The sequence below is a fragment of the Ammospiza caudacuta genome, chromosome Z, assembly GCF_027887145.1.
Source record: "Ammospiza caudacuta isolate bAmmCau1 chromosome Z, bAmmCau1.pri, whole genome shotgun sequence".
NCBI lineage: Eukaryota > Metazoa > Chordata > Aves > Passeriformes > Passerellidae > Ammospiza > Ammospiza caudacuta.
Genome location: NC_080632.1, coordinates 79,313,737 through 79,329,061, shown reverse-complemented (window position 1 = coordinate 79,329,061; position 15,325 = coordinate 79,313,737). Strand labels below are relative to the sequence as shown.

Sequence of the window (15,325 nt, the reverse complement as noted above, 5' to 3'; positions counted from 1 at the left end):
TATGTGGGATGAACAACTTTATTACTGGTATCTCTTTTCAGGTAGCAAATTAAGAACTAGCCCGTGTGCAGGGCTGCTGGTCAGCAGAATAGGGACAGTCCGGGGAGCAGGAGAATCAACATGCTACAGGCCTGGGTGGCCAGGAACACACTCGTGTGTTTGGCAGCAGAATGGAGGTGAAAGCCCTCCACCAAGCAGTGAGCTCACACGGGTCTGACCACAGGGGTGCAAGCAGGGTGCACATCTGGGTTTGGCTGGAGGATTACAGCACTCTCTTGGCAGCCGGGATCCCATGCCGGGAGCCGAGCAGAGTGGCTGTCCCCAGGGGGTCTCACAGCCAGGGGAAGCATTTTGAGGGGCGAGATCCCATCCTGAGCTAGTGCAGACATTTGGGCACTCAAGGACACCAGGTGCGTGCATAGCCGAGAGGCCACGCAGAACGGGGTCTCCATTAAGGCGACAGACGGTGGGTTTCCCCCTTGGGGGGCACTGCCTGGAGAGCACTGTGGGGAAGTGACCCTCTTCCAGCCGCAGCCACTCCCAAGGGTAGGTGACACACAGGGGAGCAGGGGGCCCTCCAGCACAGAAGCCAGGCTGGGGGGAAGTGACCCTCTTCCAGCCCCAGCTATCCCCAAGGGCAGGTGACACACAGGGGAGCAGGGGGCTCTCCAGCACAGAAGCCGGGCATCCCCCCACTGCCAGGGGGTCTCAGCGCAGATCCTGCCCTGTGCCAGGGTGACACTGTGTGCTGCCAACCCTCATCAGCAGAGATGGAGCCACGGGAGACGCTGCCAGCTGGACACAGCACTTTGCGCTGCCCGCAGTCCCGGCAGGCTGCCAGAGACAGGGGGACTCACTGGCCGACCTCTGCAATGGGTGCTCTGGTCTGGCCTACCCTGTGCACCCTGCCCTGAGGGCAGCATCGTTCCCCTGATGTCTCAGGAGCTGAGGAAATCTTTTGGGGCCCGGGGACAGCCAGCTCCAGCTTCTCTCCTGCTGCATGCTGAGGGCACACAGGGGTGTTTGTACACTGCAAGACCACTCCAGCCCCGAGGGATGGAAAAGCAGGACGTGACTCCGATAGAAAGGAGGGACAGGCAGGTAGTAAAGAGAACTGACGTTCTGTGTTGCTGGACTGCCAAGGTCCCTCTGTCCTGGCACCCTGTTGGCCTGTGGGGAAAGGACAGAACAATTTGGGGAAGGCACAGGGGATCTCCTGCTGCCTCTTCTAGAACCTGGGCTCGGGGAGGAAGAGAGAATGGCTGGGAGGAAAGGAGCCAACTGGGCTCAGCAGGGTGCCCTGGTGAGACGGGCTCAGCACCCAAAGGTGCTGAAGAAGGCATTTGCTTCCAGGAGCAGCCCCTTTGCGTAGACACGCAGGGTGTAGAAGAGGGTGATGAAGTCCTGAGTGCTGAAGAGGGTGTCAGCCAGGGCGAAGGCGAGCGTGGAGGGGATGAAGCCCCGGCCATACTCCACCATCCAGGTGCCTGCACTCCACTGCACTGACGTGGCCTCTCCCGCCAGGTGCACGATGGTGTCGCCTGCCAAAACACACAACCAGCACAGCTCCCAGGGGCTGCCCCACATCACACCCAAATGTGAGACATGGGATTAGAGCCTGCAGGGTTGAGCCCACCCCACCCCAACCATGCTCCCTTTTCTCTTCCTGCCACCCACTGAGATGCTGGGATGTGCTACTGGGGACCCAAACTGCTCTGCCCTGAGCTCTTGGCTTCTGTCAGCTCAAAGGAAGGGCCTCATGACAGCAAGCAGCTGTGCCCCAAAGACATGGATGCAGCCCACAGGTCACCATAGTGCTGCACTTACCTGGATAGTAGATCTCACTTTTGGTGGTCCCCTCCTTCCATTGCCGGAATGTCCCCGAGATGACAGTGTCAGAAATATCTGCCCAGTAGCGACCTGTGGGAGGACAGACAACACTGCCTCAGTCTCCCTGCCAGGGACAGCACAGGAGCCCAGGTCTGAATCGCGGAGCAGGAGGGTCAGGATGGCAACCCCACTGCCTCAATACACCAAGAAGCACCAACAGCTGTGGTACCCTCACTGTCTGTGTGAAGAGCCATACACCACCAGCCAGGGCTGCTCAGTGTCCTTAAGCCCCATTATTTCCAATTTCTTTGGCATTTGCTGCCTCCTAAAGCACTGGGAGATGAGATGTCTGCCATCGCCTGCCAGCTGGATACGGAGAGTCCTGGCCACACAGCATGTCACACACGGGGACCTGCAGATGCTGCAGGACACTATGGGGGCTGGTCCCCTTGCAGGGAGGGTTTGGCCAGCATCATTCACCCCATACAAGTAGTGAAGCAGTGGGCTCCCTGAGCTGGGCACACCATGGCCAGCTGCACCTGAAGAATGGAGTAGAAATAGCTGAGAGAACTCCCCTGCCAGCAGCCCGGTCCCCCTGTTTACCTGAGTGTCCCCCGGTGTCGACAGCTGTCCCGAAGAGCAGCACGTACTCGGTGAGTGAGGCATGGAGCAGGCACATGGAGCCCATCCACCCACCCGCATTCACAAACACCCACTGCAGGTCCTCGTCCGGCAGGATGTGCCCTGGGTGCCTCTTTCGCAACTCCACAATGATCTTGGAGAAAGCCAGCTCATGGTCCAGCCCTGCACACCCACGGCCACTGTAAGTCCCTGGCACAGAAAAACCTCACCCAAGCAACACCCGAATCCCTTGCACAGCCACAGGGTTTCAGTGCACCCTTGGAGAGGTCTGCCTTGGGAAGATATCTCCTCCCTCCAGCCCTCAGCTCCCGCTGACCCAGCTCCACCGCCTCCCTGGATGGTGACGGAGAATAAGCAGCACCGGGTGCTCCAGTCCTACAGCCCAACCCAGGTGCTGGGCAATACGGGAAATCTAAATAACGTGACAGTGTCCTTGACCTGGTGACATGCAGCTCTGGCCAAACTGCCTGTGCCCGACAGGGACAGCCCTCGTCTGAAGCTCCGGGCCTGACCCACCTGGAGCTTCAGCCCCAACCAGGTTGGATGATGCCGCTGCCCTGCTCCTCTTTGCTCCAGTCCCATCTTCCACACCGCTTTTCCTGTTGCTATTCCCCGGAACCGATCCCCTCCCTCTCCCATCTCGCTGCCCAGGTCCAGCTCCCTGCCTCTCCCTGACCCCAGCCCCATTCCCCATTCCCCCCATGATCCCGATCCCCCTGTACCGAATTCTCCTCGGTCCTTCGTCCCCGCAACGCCTCCCCCCTACAGCCCAGGCCGCCGCTCCCCGCCATGTCCCCGGCTTCTCTCTCCCTCGCCAACCCCTTGCCTATCCCCATCCCCATCGCCATCCCTCCTCGGCCCCGCTCCCCGCCGCCCCTCCGCGTCCCCACGGCCGGCGGGTACCCGCGTGGTGCCGGGCGAGCTGTGCGATCTCGGCGGGGCTGAACTCGTACCGCTTGGCCGCCAGCCACCCGCGCAGCCCCTGCAGCACCAGCGCCAGCGCGCCCAGCGCCAGCCCGGCCCGCAGCGCCCGCCGCCCCCACGCCGCGCCCATGCCGCGCTCCGCCGCCCCCGGCACCGGGAGCGGGACCCGGGCCGGGACCGCCCCCGTCGCGGCCACGCCACGCACGGCCCGGGCGGCTGCGCCGGCGCGGCGGGGCGGGGCGGCAGCCTGAGGGGGCCGGGCCCGCTGGGTTTCCGGGAGTGGGGAGGCATGGAGGCATCGCTGGCAGGGGCTGCGGAGGCGGGCGACAGCTTCCGTGCCAGCGGTACGGATGGGGTTGCCTTCCTCCGTCCTTCCTCTCAGACCCCCGGCGGGGCCCAGCACGGCCCCAGGCCGGGAGCTGCGGGGACCTTCCCTGCCCAGAGCAGCGGGGCTCCCGGGCTGGGACAGGGAGGAAGGGGAGAAGCTGAGGGAGGGGTGAAGCTGAGGGAGGGCATCAGGCGGCGTGTATAAGGCAGACCGTCCTGCTTGCCCCGTGAGGAGGCCTGGCGGGCGGGGTGCGTGTGCCCCCATTGCGGGGGGGGGGGGGTCTGTGACTGCTCTCCCTGCCCACAGAGCACCAGCACGTTCGGTACAACCCGCTGCGGGACGACTGGGTGCTGGTATCGGCCCACCGGGTAAAGCGCCCGTGGCAGGGTCAGCTTGAGAAGCCTCCCCCCGAGGATGTGCCCCGCTGGGACCCCAAGAACCCCCTCTGCCCGGGGGCCGCCCGGGCCAACGGCGAGGTACCACCAAGGACACAGGGACCCGGGCTGCCCCTGCCACCCCCTCTTGCCTTCATGCCATCTCTCACCCCGGCAGGTGAACCCCAAGTACGAGGGTACTTTCGTCTTCCCAAATGACTTCCCTGCACTGCAGCCCGATGCTCCAGAGCCTGGTAACTTTGGGGAGCAGAGCAGGCTGCTGGGGACCCCCCGACTTGGGGCCTAGTGCTGCTGCAAGGCAGCCTGGAGAGGCTTGGGTTCTGCCTCAGCACTTTCTCTCTGTCCCCTCTCTGTCCTTCCCCAGATGACAATGATCACCCCTTGTTTCGAGCTGCCTCAGCCCGGGGTGTGTGGTAAGTACCTACATGGCTCCAGCGGGTTTGGGACACAATTTGTCAAAAACCTGTGGAATGGTGCTGGGCTGGGTCTGCTCCCCTCATGCAGTGCCTGTACTATACGCACCTGTTCAGTTTTGGGGTCATTCTGGGGGTTTTGGCCCTGTCCCTTGTTCCTCATCCCACTGCGCCCAGCAAAGCTGTGAGGGTCTCTGGAGACACCTGCAGTCACAGCTAAGTGTGTTTCCTCTGTAGCAAGGTGATGTGTTTCCACCCCTGGTCGGACCTGACGCTGCCCCTCATGTCCCTGCCAGAGATCCGGGCTGTCGTCGATGCGTGGGCAGAGCTGGCAACGGAACTGGGTGCTTCCTACCCCTGGGTGCAGGTGTGGGGCTGCTGGGGGCTGCTCTTTGGTGGGTGAAGGTGGGAGGCCAGCACTGGATACTCTGGCAGTACTTGGGGTTGGGAGCATCCAAGTTGTGTGTGGGCCTTTTGCTTTGTGTCCTCTGTGCCCTTTGAGCCCTGCTGAGCCTTTCCACACCCTTGGGTGTGAGGCTCTGTCCTCCTGCAGGTTGGTTCCCTGCTGTGCTGGGGACACCAGGACAGCCTGCAGCGGGGGCCCTGTGGCTGGGACCTGCTGGCTGCACCTCTTCCTCTTCTCACAGATCTTCGAGAACAAGGGAGCCATGATGGGCTGCTCCAACCCGCACCCCCACTGCCAGGTGAGGCTGTCCCACCTCTAACCTGGCTAAACTACAGGTCCCTGTGGTGACCTTACAACAAACCCTGGGGGCAGATGTGAACGGCAGTCACCCTACCCTGGTCCCGAAGCTTTTTACAGTGAGGATTCCCCTATGTCTGTCCTGTCACCCTCCCTCTGAGGACTTTCCCTTGTGCCTGTCACATGCCAGACTCTCCACCTGGTGGCAGCAGGGACCTCCAGATGAGCAGCAGGACTAGGGATACCCCTGCAAGTGCGGACTATGAGCACCTCAGTCCTGTGCCCCAATGTCCCTCCCAGGTGTGGGCCAGCAGTTTCCTCCCGAACGAGGCGAGCCTGGAGGACCGGAGCCAGCGCCAGCACCTGAGCCAGCACGGCGTGCCTATGTTGCTGGAGTATGCTGAGCAGGAGGCTCGCCGAAAGGTGAAGGCATGGATGTTGTCTGTGTCCCGTCCCTGGGAACTGGGTGTGTGCTGGGCTGGGCTCCCCAGCCCCCAGGAGATGGGCCCTAGGAATGCCCTGGGGAGTTGGGACTTTGTGTGTCCGCATCAAGCACTGTGTGTAACACCCCCCAGGCTGGGGACAGAGTGGCTGGACAGTGACCAGGCAGAAAGGGATGTGGGAGTGCTGGTTGGAGCTGGGTGAACATGAGCCAGCAGTGTGCCCAGGTTGCCAAGAAGGCCAATGGCACCTGGCCTGGATCAGGAATAGTGTGGCCAGCAGGACCAGGGAAACCATTCTTTCCCTGTACTTGGCACTGTGAGGCTCCACCTTAAATGCTGTGTCTAGTTCTGGGTTCTCAATTTAGGCAGGATGTTGAGATGCTCAAATTCATCTGGTGAAAGATCTGGAACACAATCCACATGTAGAACAGCTGAGGGAGCTGGGAGTGTTTAACCTGGAACAAAAGGAGGCTTAGGGGAGACCTTATCACTCTGTGCTACTCCCTGAAAGGAGGTTTTAGTCAGTGAGGGGTCAGTCTCTTCTGCCAGGCAAGCAGTGACAGGACAAGATGACACAGTCTTAAGCTGTGCCAGGGAAGTTTAGGCTAGACATAGGAAAAAATTCTTCACTGAAAGAGTGATTGGGCGTTGGAATGGGCTGCCTAGGGAGGTGGTGGAGTCAAAAAGACTGGGTGTGGCATTCAGGGCCATGGTTTAGTTGATAAGGTGGTGTTAGATCATAGGCTGGACTTGGTGATTTCAGAAGTCTTTTCCAACCTGGCTGATTCTGTGATTCTGCAGGAGCGGCTGGTGGTGGAGAATGCAGACTGGCTGGTCGTGGTGCCATACTGGGCCACCTGGCCCTACGAGACCCTGCTGCTGCCTCGCCGCCATGTCTGTCGCCTCCAGGACCTCAGTGACAGTGAGAGGGACAGTGAGTGGCCCTGAGCTTTGTTGTACCCCATCCCACATCCTTTGGGCTTGACCTTTGTCATGAGGCAGCCATGCTGGTGCTGGAGGGCTTGTGTCCTTGGGGTGGAGCTGCCGAGCTTAGCTGGGGAGGGGAATGGCACCTCTGATTTGTTAGGATAAGAACTAGTTGTTAGGATAAGAACTAGCACTTCTCGTGGCACTTGTGTATTTTTGGGGTGATGAAGCACATAGTGCTCCCTGTTTTGGTGGGAGGCTTCTTCTGCTGCATTGCTCTGGCTCCCTGTGTGAGTGGGGAGGGGTGAGAATTCCCAAGTGCATCCCTCCTGCCTGTCCCTGATGTCCACCCAGGGACGGTGCTGTGGGTGACCCCACTGCACACCTGACAAGCTGCTGGCCAGCTCGGCGTGTGAACCACTGTCACTTTCCTGCAGGCCTGGCCTCCATCATGCAGAGGCTGCTCATCAAGTACGACAACCTCTTCGAAGTCTCCTTCCCCTACTCCATGGGCTGGCACGGTGAGTGGCGTGGCTCTGCAAGCCTCTCATCCCCATCCTTGTCTCTTCCCTGTGGCTCATGCAGTGCCTCTACCTCTCGGGATCTCTGCTGGTCAGAGTGACCCTCAGATGCGTTAGAAAGTCTCTTTTCCCAGCCAGGCAGTCAAAGAAGGAGTCAGAACTCTTCAGTTCTCAGTCTCAAAGTTGTTTATTGTTTCTTATATATAAAATTCTCTCTCCTGACCTGCCAAGGTCTGCTCAGCAGGATAGACAGAGGCACTCTGCCTCCCCCAGGGTGGTGTTATCTTTTTATACTAAAAACTACATGTACAATATTTAGAATTACTTTCTAATACCTGTCACCTATGTTAGACAGTGAGCTTCTACTCTAAACTGATCTAAAAGTGCCAACATCACAGCAGAAGATGGAAGCCAAGAAGAAGTAGGAGGAAGGCTGGGCACACCCAGATTCCTCCATCTTGCCCCCTGAACCCCCATTCTAAAAACCCCAAAAAATCTATTTTTCTCCCCATGACAAACTGATTATTATTCTACTTATACTTTTGTGGCTTGCAGATCCTCATATAAAGTTGTTAACTTTTTCCATGGGTCATAATCAAAGTCACGGGTGTCTTGGGCTTCTGTGCCAGGGTCTCTGAGCCCCCTGGCAGGGATCCTGGCCATCCAGGACAGCCAGATGTCCTGAATTCTGACATCTACCCCCTGCAGGAGCCCCCACAGGCTCCTACCTGGCGGAGGACTGCAGGCACTGGCATCTCCATGCCCACTACTACCCCCCTCTGCTGCGCTCCGCCACCGTCCGCAAGTTCATGGTGGGGTACGAGATGCTGGCACAGGCGCAGAGGGACCTCACCCCGGAGCAGGTGGGTGCAGCTCAGGGGGATTGGGGCACCCAGGGGGCTGTGTGCCAGGGCTGTGCCTGCGAGCAGCCCCCGGCTGTCCCTTGTGCTGTGCCCTGCAGGCAGCTGAGCGCCTGAGGAGCCTCCCCGAGGTGCACTACAAGAAGAGGGCTGAGTAGGTGTGATGGGAGCAGCAGAGCACCCAGTCCTCGGATGTGAGTGTGAGAGGGGTTGTTATTGCTTCCCAGCACTACCTGAAAGGAGGTCATAGCCACGTGGGGGTTGGTCTTTTCTCGCTGATAACTAATGATAGGACAAGAGGGAGTAGCCTGAAGTTGTGCTAGGGGAGGTTTAGATTGGATGCTGGGAATATTTCTTCACCAAAAGGGTGGTCAGACATGGGAACAGGCTGCCCACAGAAGTGGTGGAATCCCTGTAGCCTGGAAGTATTAACAAAAAAAAAAAAAGTAAATGTGGCACTTAGGGGCGTGGTTTAGTGGTGGTCTTCACAGTGCCGCACTAAGAGTAGAGGTTTCAGATTTTATCGTTTGGTGTGCTCAGTGAGGCCACGAGTCAGCTGGGAGTGGTGACAACTGAGGTCTGGGAATTCATGTCGGTTGTGAGTCCTCTGAACTCCCAGATTCTCCTGAACCGTGTCACAGTTTGGCTGGGTTTTGGGACTGGTTTTGCCTGTTTGGGGACTCAGGGTCTAATCCTGTGGCATTCTTGTGTAGGTGGTGCTCCTTGTCTCTTTCACCATCCCAGACTCTGTCTCTGCCCCCATGCTCCTACCACCACTAAAGGGCTTACCCTCCTTACCAGTCCAGTCTCACTGGTGGGACTGGGATTTCTTCTGCCCCGTGGAGGGGCACAACCCCCCTGGACAATAAAACCTGAAGCAAAGTGCCTCTGCCTGTGCTTTCGTGGCTCTCAGCCCTAGGTGGGAGGTTTGGGGTCTCTGGTGAAGACCCCAGGTGGGCGGTAACACGGGGCTCAGGGTTTGTGCTGGTAGCCCAGTACCTGTTGCTTGTGTCCCTGCCTCTGCGCTGCCTCCTCTTCCTCCCTGGGGGGAGCTCTGAGTCTGTCTCTGAGCGCTGCAGGCTTTGGAGGAGTGGGAAGCAGAGGAAGAATGCATGCAGCCCAAGGCCTAGCCAGCTCCTGGGAGAGGGCTGAGCCCTGGCAGCCTTGCTGCACGGGGGCTGCTGGCTGAGTTGGTCAGCCCTGGAGCTGTTCGTCCTCATCCTCTCTGGCTGGGACTGCTGATGGCAGCCCTCATGCTGCCTGCTACAGGTACGGGGCTGCTGGGATGCAGCCAGGGAATGGTTCATCACTCACCTGGTGGTGCAACTCTTCCTGGTGCTGCTGTGCCCACCCATGGGGTGGGATAGTGGCAGCCTGGACCCTGGGCTGAGCTGGGGGATATTGTATTCACCTCTGTCTTTGCTCTCCTCCCTTTCCCTCCAGGAAAGCCCTGGAACTCTGCAGGGGTAGGTGATGGACAGTGATGCCACCACAGCTGATATGGGGGGATGCCAAGCACTGTGAACCCTCACACCTTCACAAATAGTTTTTATTTGTCATTAATGAGCCATTCTCACAGCTCTCTAATGAGACCCCTCTCCTTGTCCAGTTTGTGAGTGTGCTCCTGGGGTCTAGAAATACCTTGCTACGAGAGAAGTGCTCTCCTCCCGCCTCCAAGACAGCAGTCCCTGGGGAGGGCCGTGTTCCCCGTGCCCCATCCGTGCATCGCTCCCCGTGGGGCTGGGACAGATGGAAGGGCCTCCTGCCTGTGTGATGCTGGATGCCCTCCTACATGCTGGTTTTATCTTTTTGTCTGATTGCCTCATCCCAGAGCCCACAAATGCCATCACCTGACCTCAGCCCTCCCCAGGTGCTCTGGGGCTGTGGGGAGGAGCTGGTGGCTGACCCTTGAGCTTGAAGCCATCATTGTACACAGCACCCCTCACCAGGGCATCGGGGCTGCCCAGCTGGGAGCCTGGCCTCTTGCAAAACTGATTTCTCCCCTCCTGGGACAAACAGAGTCCGTTTGATCTCTGCCACCATCCCGATCATGAGCCTTTTCCATTGCAACAAGTGCCTCTGCTCCAACTTCCCAACTTCCCCGCTTATTCTCCAGGGTCCTGGGGAAGCGGCAACAAATTGCCTTAAGTGTGGCAATCCAGCTCGGGGTAATTAGCCGCTGAACCGGTTGTAACGAAGCTAGTCATCTCCCGGCACGGGCAGTTAGCTGTGATTTAATGGCCCGGCGGCTCCCAGCCCCGGGATGCTGCGCCTCGGCCCGCGGCCGTAAATGAAACTCGCAGTTAAGTCAAGCGGTATTAAACTTTACAGTCGCCGTCTCTGAAAACGGGACTCTCTTCAATAAATCAGGGCAAGTGGGATTGTAAATATCGAGGCAGGATCCATATTGCTTAATTAAACAGCACCTAATGAACAGCCTGTTTGTTGTGTTGTGATTTAGGATGGAGGCTGGGGAGCAGTGTGTGCTCAGGGGGGCTGGTGCCCGTGCCACGGTGCCCTCTGCTGCAGGTACCAGCTGCCCAAGTTTATCTGCTGCTAAAAAATCTCAGAGATGGCCTGAGAATTAGTTTGACGGTGGATTTTTTTTTTAGTTAAAACAAAATCCCCCTCTGAAATCTGAAACAGGGTGAAAGCAGCAGTTGAAGGAAGAAGAGGAGGGAGTGTGCCAGGTGTAAGAGCTTGACCCTGGTTATGCTGAGCTCGCCACTTCCTCACAACAGCTCCAGCCTCCTCTTGCCCTCATACTTTTGGCTTGTGCACAGGGTTGTGTAAGGCTGGAAGGGAGCAATGAGCCTTTTCCATGGCACAGGGAGGCATCAGGGTGGTGCAAATGGAGCTGCTGGGGATTCAAAGGCATTGCAATTCATAGGAGCTATCGCTGGTGTGCTGTAAAGCCCCAAGCCTTTTATATTTTGGTAGTTGCAGTCCACTTGTAATTAAAAAGTGATTTATTGCAGGAGATTAAAAAAGTCCAGCTGGTGAGGGATGAGGGAGTGGAGGGCCTGCAGGGCACCCAGCTGTTGTTCTGGACCCGGGAGCTGAGGCCCATTGGGATTCTCCATAAGGACGTTCCTTGATGCTGTTTCATTTCTCCAGGGGAGCTGCTGGAAATCCTGGGAGAAGTATCTCTGTGACTGGGTCATCCTTGTCCTGCATCTCCATCTCCCAGCATGAGGGCAGAAACATCCTCTGCAATCGCTGCCCTGAGCTGCTCTGGAAGAATGAACAGGGCAGGGGGTAGGGAGAGTGAAAGGAACTCAAGCATGGAATTAATGAGTTAAAATCCACTGGGGTCCCATAGGATAGGTCCCTCTGTGGTGTGCTAATGGGTCTGTGAGGGATTAGGAAAGGGACAGAATGTTGCTGTGCCAGGCTGGCACAAGCTATGCTCTGCCAGGAGCAAGGGATACACCCAGTTGGGGATCCAAATGTACAGAGATGCTTGGTGGGGGTGAGGCCAGGAATTTATTTTCATTTTTGTCCCATTTTCTGATGCCACTGAAAGAAATTGGTCAATCTGCCAAGAGATGTGACTTCCCCAAAGCTCCTGGGAAGCTTTGTCTCTACTGAAATGAGCCAATGTCCTTGCCCAGGTTGTAGCAGTGGCTGTGTCCAACATTGTGCATGTTTGGGAGACTCAGAGCACTCCCAGCTTTGACACTGACTGCTCCTGTGGCCTTGGTTGAGCCCTGGGTGCCATTCTGGGAGGCACATGGTGGACAGGCACCATTTGGCATGAGCACTTCATGGTGGAGGGCAAGGGGAAGGTTTGTGCCCTTTGGTTGGGTGTCCATGTCCTTGGCACCTGCCGCAGGCTGCAGAGCTGCAGACAGGCTGCAGATCCTGTCCTGCCCACCCCTCCTCCTCTTCCCCCTGCCTTCCAGTGCAGGTGAGACAATAAAATATTGAGCAAAGGAAGGTAATCTGTGACCAGTGAGTTTTAATCAGAAAGAAATGTTACGAGTTGAGGCCTGCTGGCTCCTGCCATGCTGCAGTTTTACTGTCCTTCCTGATACCAGGTTAATGGCTGTCATTTCATTCCAGTTTTACTATTGGATTTGCCCTTATTGTTGAGTTTCTTCTTGTCTGCTGCTGCCTGCAACCCTGATTCCAGAAGAATTTGAGTTGCAAGGATTCCTGCTGTCACCCACTGGGGGTTTTGGCAATGGAATTAGAAGAAATTAGTAAAATTTTAGGGAGGAAGAGAGGAAGGATGAAAGAAAGAAATGGAGGAAAGGAGGGAGAAAGAAAGGAGAGGAAGGTGGGAAACAGAAAGGGAGAGAAAACTAAATCCCTCACATTTCTATTTAAAAGACATCATCAGGCACTTACCATGAAAACAATTAATAATTTTAAGCAGATGCTAAACACTCTGGTGCCCTGAAGCAGGCAGGCTCCATGCAGTGGGGAGATTTTGTGTGCCAGGAGAATGCAAATCAAAACTCAGATCCCTTTTAGATCTTGTCTTAGCTGGCCATGCAAGAGCAGCTGGGACAGCAAAGAGCACCCACTGTGTCCTGGGCCACGTGGTGCACCTTCCCTGGGTTTGGCAGCTTCCTTGGCAGGAGTTCAGACTAGCAGGAAACAATTTTGGTGGTGTTTTGCCCATGTTTCAGACAGCTGGTATGTTTCCTCTGCTGATGGTCCCTGAGTCCTTCCTGCAAGGTGTTTTCAGAGCCCTTGGGCACCGTGAGTTGTGGGATGGCTGCTGGTCTCAGGTGGACACAGTGGGATGTCTGGATGCTGCCTAGCAAGCTCTGCATGGACTTCAGGATGGCAGCCCCAAGGCTGGAATTTAGTTGGTTAATCATCTGATAATACATGTAATTTTATACTGTCACATTACAACATCCATGTGCTCAGTAAGCACTGGCCCCCCAAATTTCCTGCATGCCTGGTGTTGGGGAGGTACCTTGGGGCTTCAGCTCTTGGCCGTGGGGTCCTGTCATTGCGTGAGGTTTGAGCCTTTCCCATCCTGAAAACCCATCCCAGAGTCAGCAGCCTCTGTTTGGAGCAAGAGAAACACCAGGAGCATCCAGATTCCAGCTGGATTCAACCCAAACAAAACTGTCTGGGGACAGAGGGGAGCAGGTGTGGGTGGGAGAGCAGGGGACTGCCCTGGGATGGGGGCAGCCAAAGGGAAGGTAATCTTTGCCTGCAAAAGGGAGTTATCCACAGCAGTGCCGAGGCTGGGAGAAGGAGCTGGAGCCCTTGCAAGCACCCAGGATCTGGCATGGCTGGGATTGGGCACCCTGGCTGTTCCTGGCACACCACTGCTGCTGGAGCCAGCTGTGAAAGCCTACAGACATCTGTGCCTGCCCCGTGGGGAGGGATCTCCCTTCATCCTGACGTTCCAGAGAAGAAATCTCTATATATTTGCTAATTATCATGAGTGATGCTGAGAAGTCTGCTACAAAGCCCCAGGAGCAGCAAGACATTGCAATGCCAGGATGGATCGGAGGTGGGAAATCATCCCTTGCGGTGTGCCTGGGCATGAGGTGACTCCTGCCAGAAGCAGAGCCCTTGGGAGAGAGGAGGAAGTGGATACTAATTAGGTGTTAATAAGCGAGTAATTAGTAGATCTCCAGCCTCCTTGGTGCCCCTGGGGCTCCCTTGCCCAGCTCCAAGCCAAACCACCTGCTTCAATGTACCTAAGGTGATTTGAGCCCCTCAGGAGCAGAGATGAAGAAGCTGCTGCTCCCCACACATAGTGACAGGCTCAATCTCACAAAATATCCTCATAAATTGCCCTCAGGAAACAAAGCTCGACGAATAAAAGCCAAAAGTCCATTTGCAGCCTGTTAGCTTCTAGTGTTTAATCCCTCACTTATTTTGCCTGCATTTATCTCAATATCAGGGCAGGTCCTCCACTCCCTCATGGCTTTGTGCTTGGGCAGGGAGACAGGACTCCTGGGTGCCTGTGCTGTCCCTGTGGAAAAGGCACTGCCACCCTCTTGTGCCTCAGTTTCCCCATGGCTCAAACACAATCAATCGCACAGAGGCCAGACCACATCAGCTGTGACCAGGCAGTGGGGGCCCCTGTGACAGCTCTGCAAGGGCTTTTATAGGATCCTTGGGATATCCTCAGTGTGACACCCTTGAGTTCCTCTGGCTTGGATGGCTCTGTCCCATCTGGCACAGAAATGAGGAAAAAGGTTTCCCATCACTGGGACTGGCTGCTGCCCCCAAACAGCGCTGTGCAATAAACCCCTGGGTTAGCACGCCCAGACTGCTGACTCAATATTTAATTTCAGACAATAAAAATACCTAGTTTTAATTTAATTTTTAAAATCAAATTTTTAATTCTCACACAGGAAGGAAACAGAGTGAGAGCGAAGCCAGGATGGGTCCCCAGGATGCCAGCTTGCTTTTTAACCCTTCCCATCCCGCTTTCAAATTCCTCTTGGGATCAGAGATGCTCAAAAAGTATCTGTCTGGTTCCAGCTGCTTCCACTGCGCTTCAGTAGCAGCAGGACCCTGCTCCATCACAGCCCGTCAGGTCACCTCAGAAGTAGCAGATGCATTGGCACAGGAGAAAAGGAATGACCCCCAGCCTCTGCTGGGGTCTGAAATTCCCTCCGCCCTGGAAAAGACTAGCCGACACATCAGGAACTCGGAATGATTATGATAAAACCTGTGGGACACCAAGGGCATCACTATGATTTGTGCTGTCTAAATGTTAATCAGAATAATAATGCCTATTGAGACAGCTGTTTTAAAAGGCTGTGATGTCGGAGTAAAAATTCCAATAAAACTCTATTAGCCCTTCCTCGTTACACTAATGGTGCCTGCTGCTAAAAGCCCCCTGCTATAGACACCCGTATTAATGGGCTTATTACAGGAAATAAAATCTGAGGCTGAACATTATAGAGAAGCCTGATTAATTCAGCAAGGTAATCTTTTTTTTCTTCCCCCTCCTCTCTGCCTGTTCTTATTCTCCCTCTCTTTATTTAATGAATGTACTTCTTGAACTGCCAACTTTTGAGCTTTTCATGGAGTTTGGGATGATTTTAAACGGATCTCGTTCACAAAGAGATGAATCTTTGAGCTGGCACCTGGTGCAAATGGGGGGGAAGGCTTGTCAGATATCTCCATCAAACCAGGGGAGAGGAAAAGCAGCCAGGCTAGAAGTGAAGAGGTTAGAGAAGGGGGAAACAATGGATGTCCCAGGGATATCCACCTGGAGTAGTGGCTTGTGGGCCGAACAGCCCATTGCTTGTCACCAGGCAGGTGCATGTGACATTGGCCAACATGAAGCTGCTGGGGGTAGAGCAACATCTGCCCTCAGATTCTGCTTCCCATCCTTTCTTGTCCTGAT

At 56.1% G+C, this 15,325-nt stretch overlaps 2 protein-coding genes across 4 annotated transcripts; one reads left to right on the top strand and one right to left on the bottom strand.

Moving 5' to 3' along the window:
- On the bottom strand, window positions 1-3,552 carry SIGMAR1 (sigma non-opioid intracellular receptor 1). 3 transcript variants are annotated; one of them, XM_058823893.1, is made up of 4 exons: window positions 3,376-3,526; window positions 2,434-2,634; window positions 1,828-1,920; window positions 1-1,541 (listed from the first exon to the last, which is right to left on the bottom strand). In XM_058823893.1, exons 1-4 carry the CDS (start codon window positions 3,524-3,526, stop codon window positions 1,315-1,317), a joined length of 672 nt encoding a protein of 223 aa, XP_058679876.1. In that variant the 3' UTR covers window positions 1-1,314. The 3 variants fall into 3 exon arrangements, with proteins under 3 accessions (XP_058679876.1, XP_058679877.1, XP_058679878.1); XM_058823894.1 differs by lacking the exon at window positions 2,434-2,634 and having other exon boundaries at window positions 3,376-3,552; XM_058823895.1 differs by lacking the exon at window positions 3,376-3,526 and having other exon boundaries at window positions 2,481-2,532.
- Window positions 3,553-3,676: 124 nt separating this feature from the next.
- On the top strand, window positions 3,677-8,790 carry GALT (galactose-1-phosphate uridylyltransferase). Its single transcript, XM_058824035.1, has 12 exons — window positions 3,677-3,740; window positions 4,031-4,200; window positions 4,277-4,352; window positions 4,484-4,532; window positions 4,770-4,899; window positions 5,180-5,236; window positions 5,536-5,658; window positions 6,480-6,612; window positions 7,043-7,126; window positions 7,835-7,989; window positions 8,088-8,180; window positions 8,700-8,790. Exons 1-11 carry the CDS (start codon window positions 3,686-3,688, stop codon window positions 8,142-8,144), a joined length of 1,089 nt encoding a protein of 362 aa, XP_058680018.1. The 5' UTR covers window positions 3,677-3,685; the 3' UTR covers window positions 8,145-8,180; window positions 8,700-8,790.
- The last annotated feature ends 6,535 nt before the right edge of the window (window positions 8,791-15,325 follow it).

Bases quoted from the DNA above. Each gene is read 5' to 3' on its own strand.
- SIGMAR1 (XM_058823893.1), bottom strand. From the start codon at position 3,526: ATGGGCGCGGCGTGGGGGCGGCGGGCGCTGCGGGCCGGGCTGGCGCTG. The intron at 2,635-3,375 runs GTACCCGCCGGC...GTGGGTGTGCAG, and splicing joins GCTCGCCCGGCACCACGCGG to GGCTGGACCATGAGCTGGCT. The intron at 1,542-1,827 runs GTAAGTGCAGCA...GTGTTTTGGCAG, and splicing joins AAGTGAGATCTACTATCCAG to GCGACACCATCGTGCACCTG.
- GALT (XM_058824035.1), top strand. From the start codon at position 3,686: ATGGAGGCATCGCTGGCAGGGGCTGCGGAGGCGGGCGACAGCTTCCGT. The intron at 5,237-5,535 runs GTGAGGCTGTCC...TGTCCCTCCCAG, and splicing joins ACCCGCACCCCCACTGCCAG to GTGTGGGCCAGCAGTTTCCT. The intron at 7,127-7,834 runs GTGAGTGGCGTG...TACCCCCTGCAG, and splicing joins CTACTCCATGGGCTGGCACG to GAGCCCCCACAGGCTCCTAC.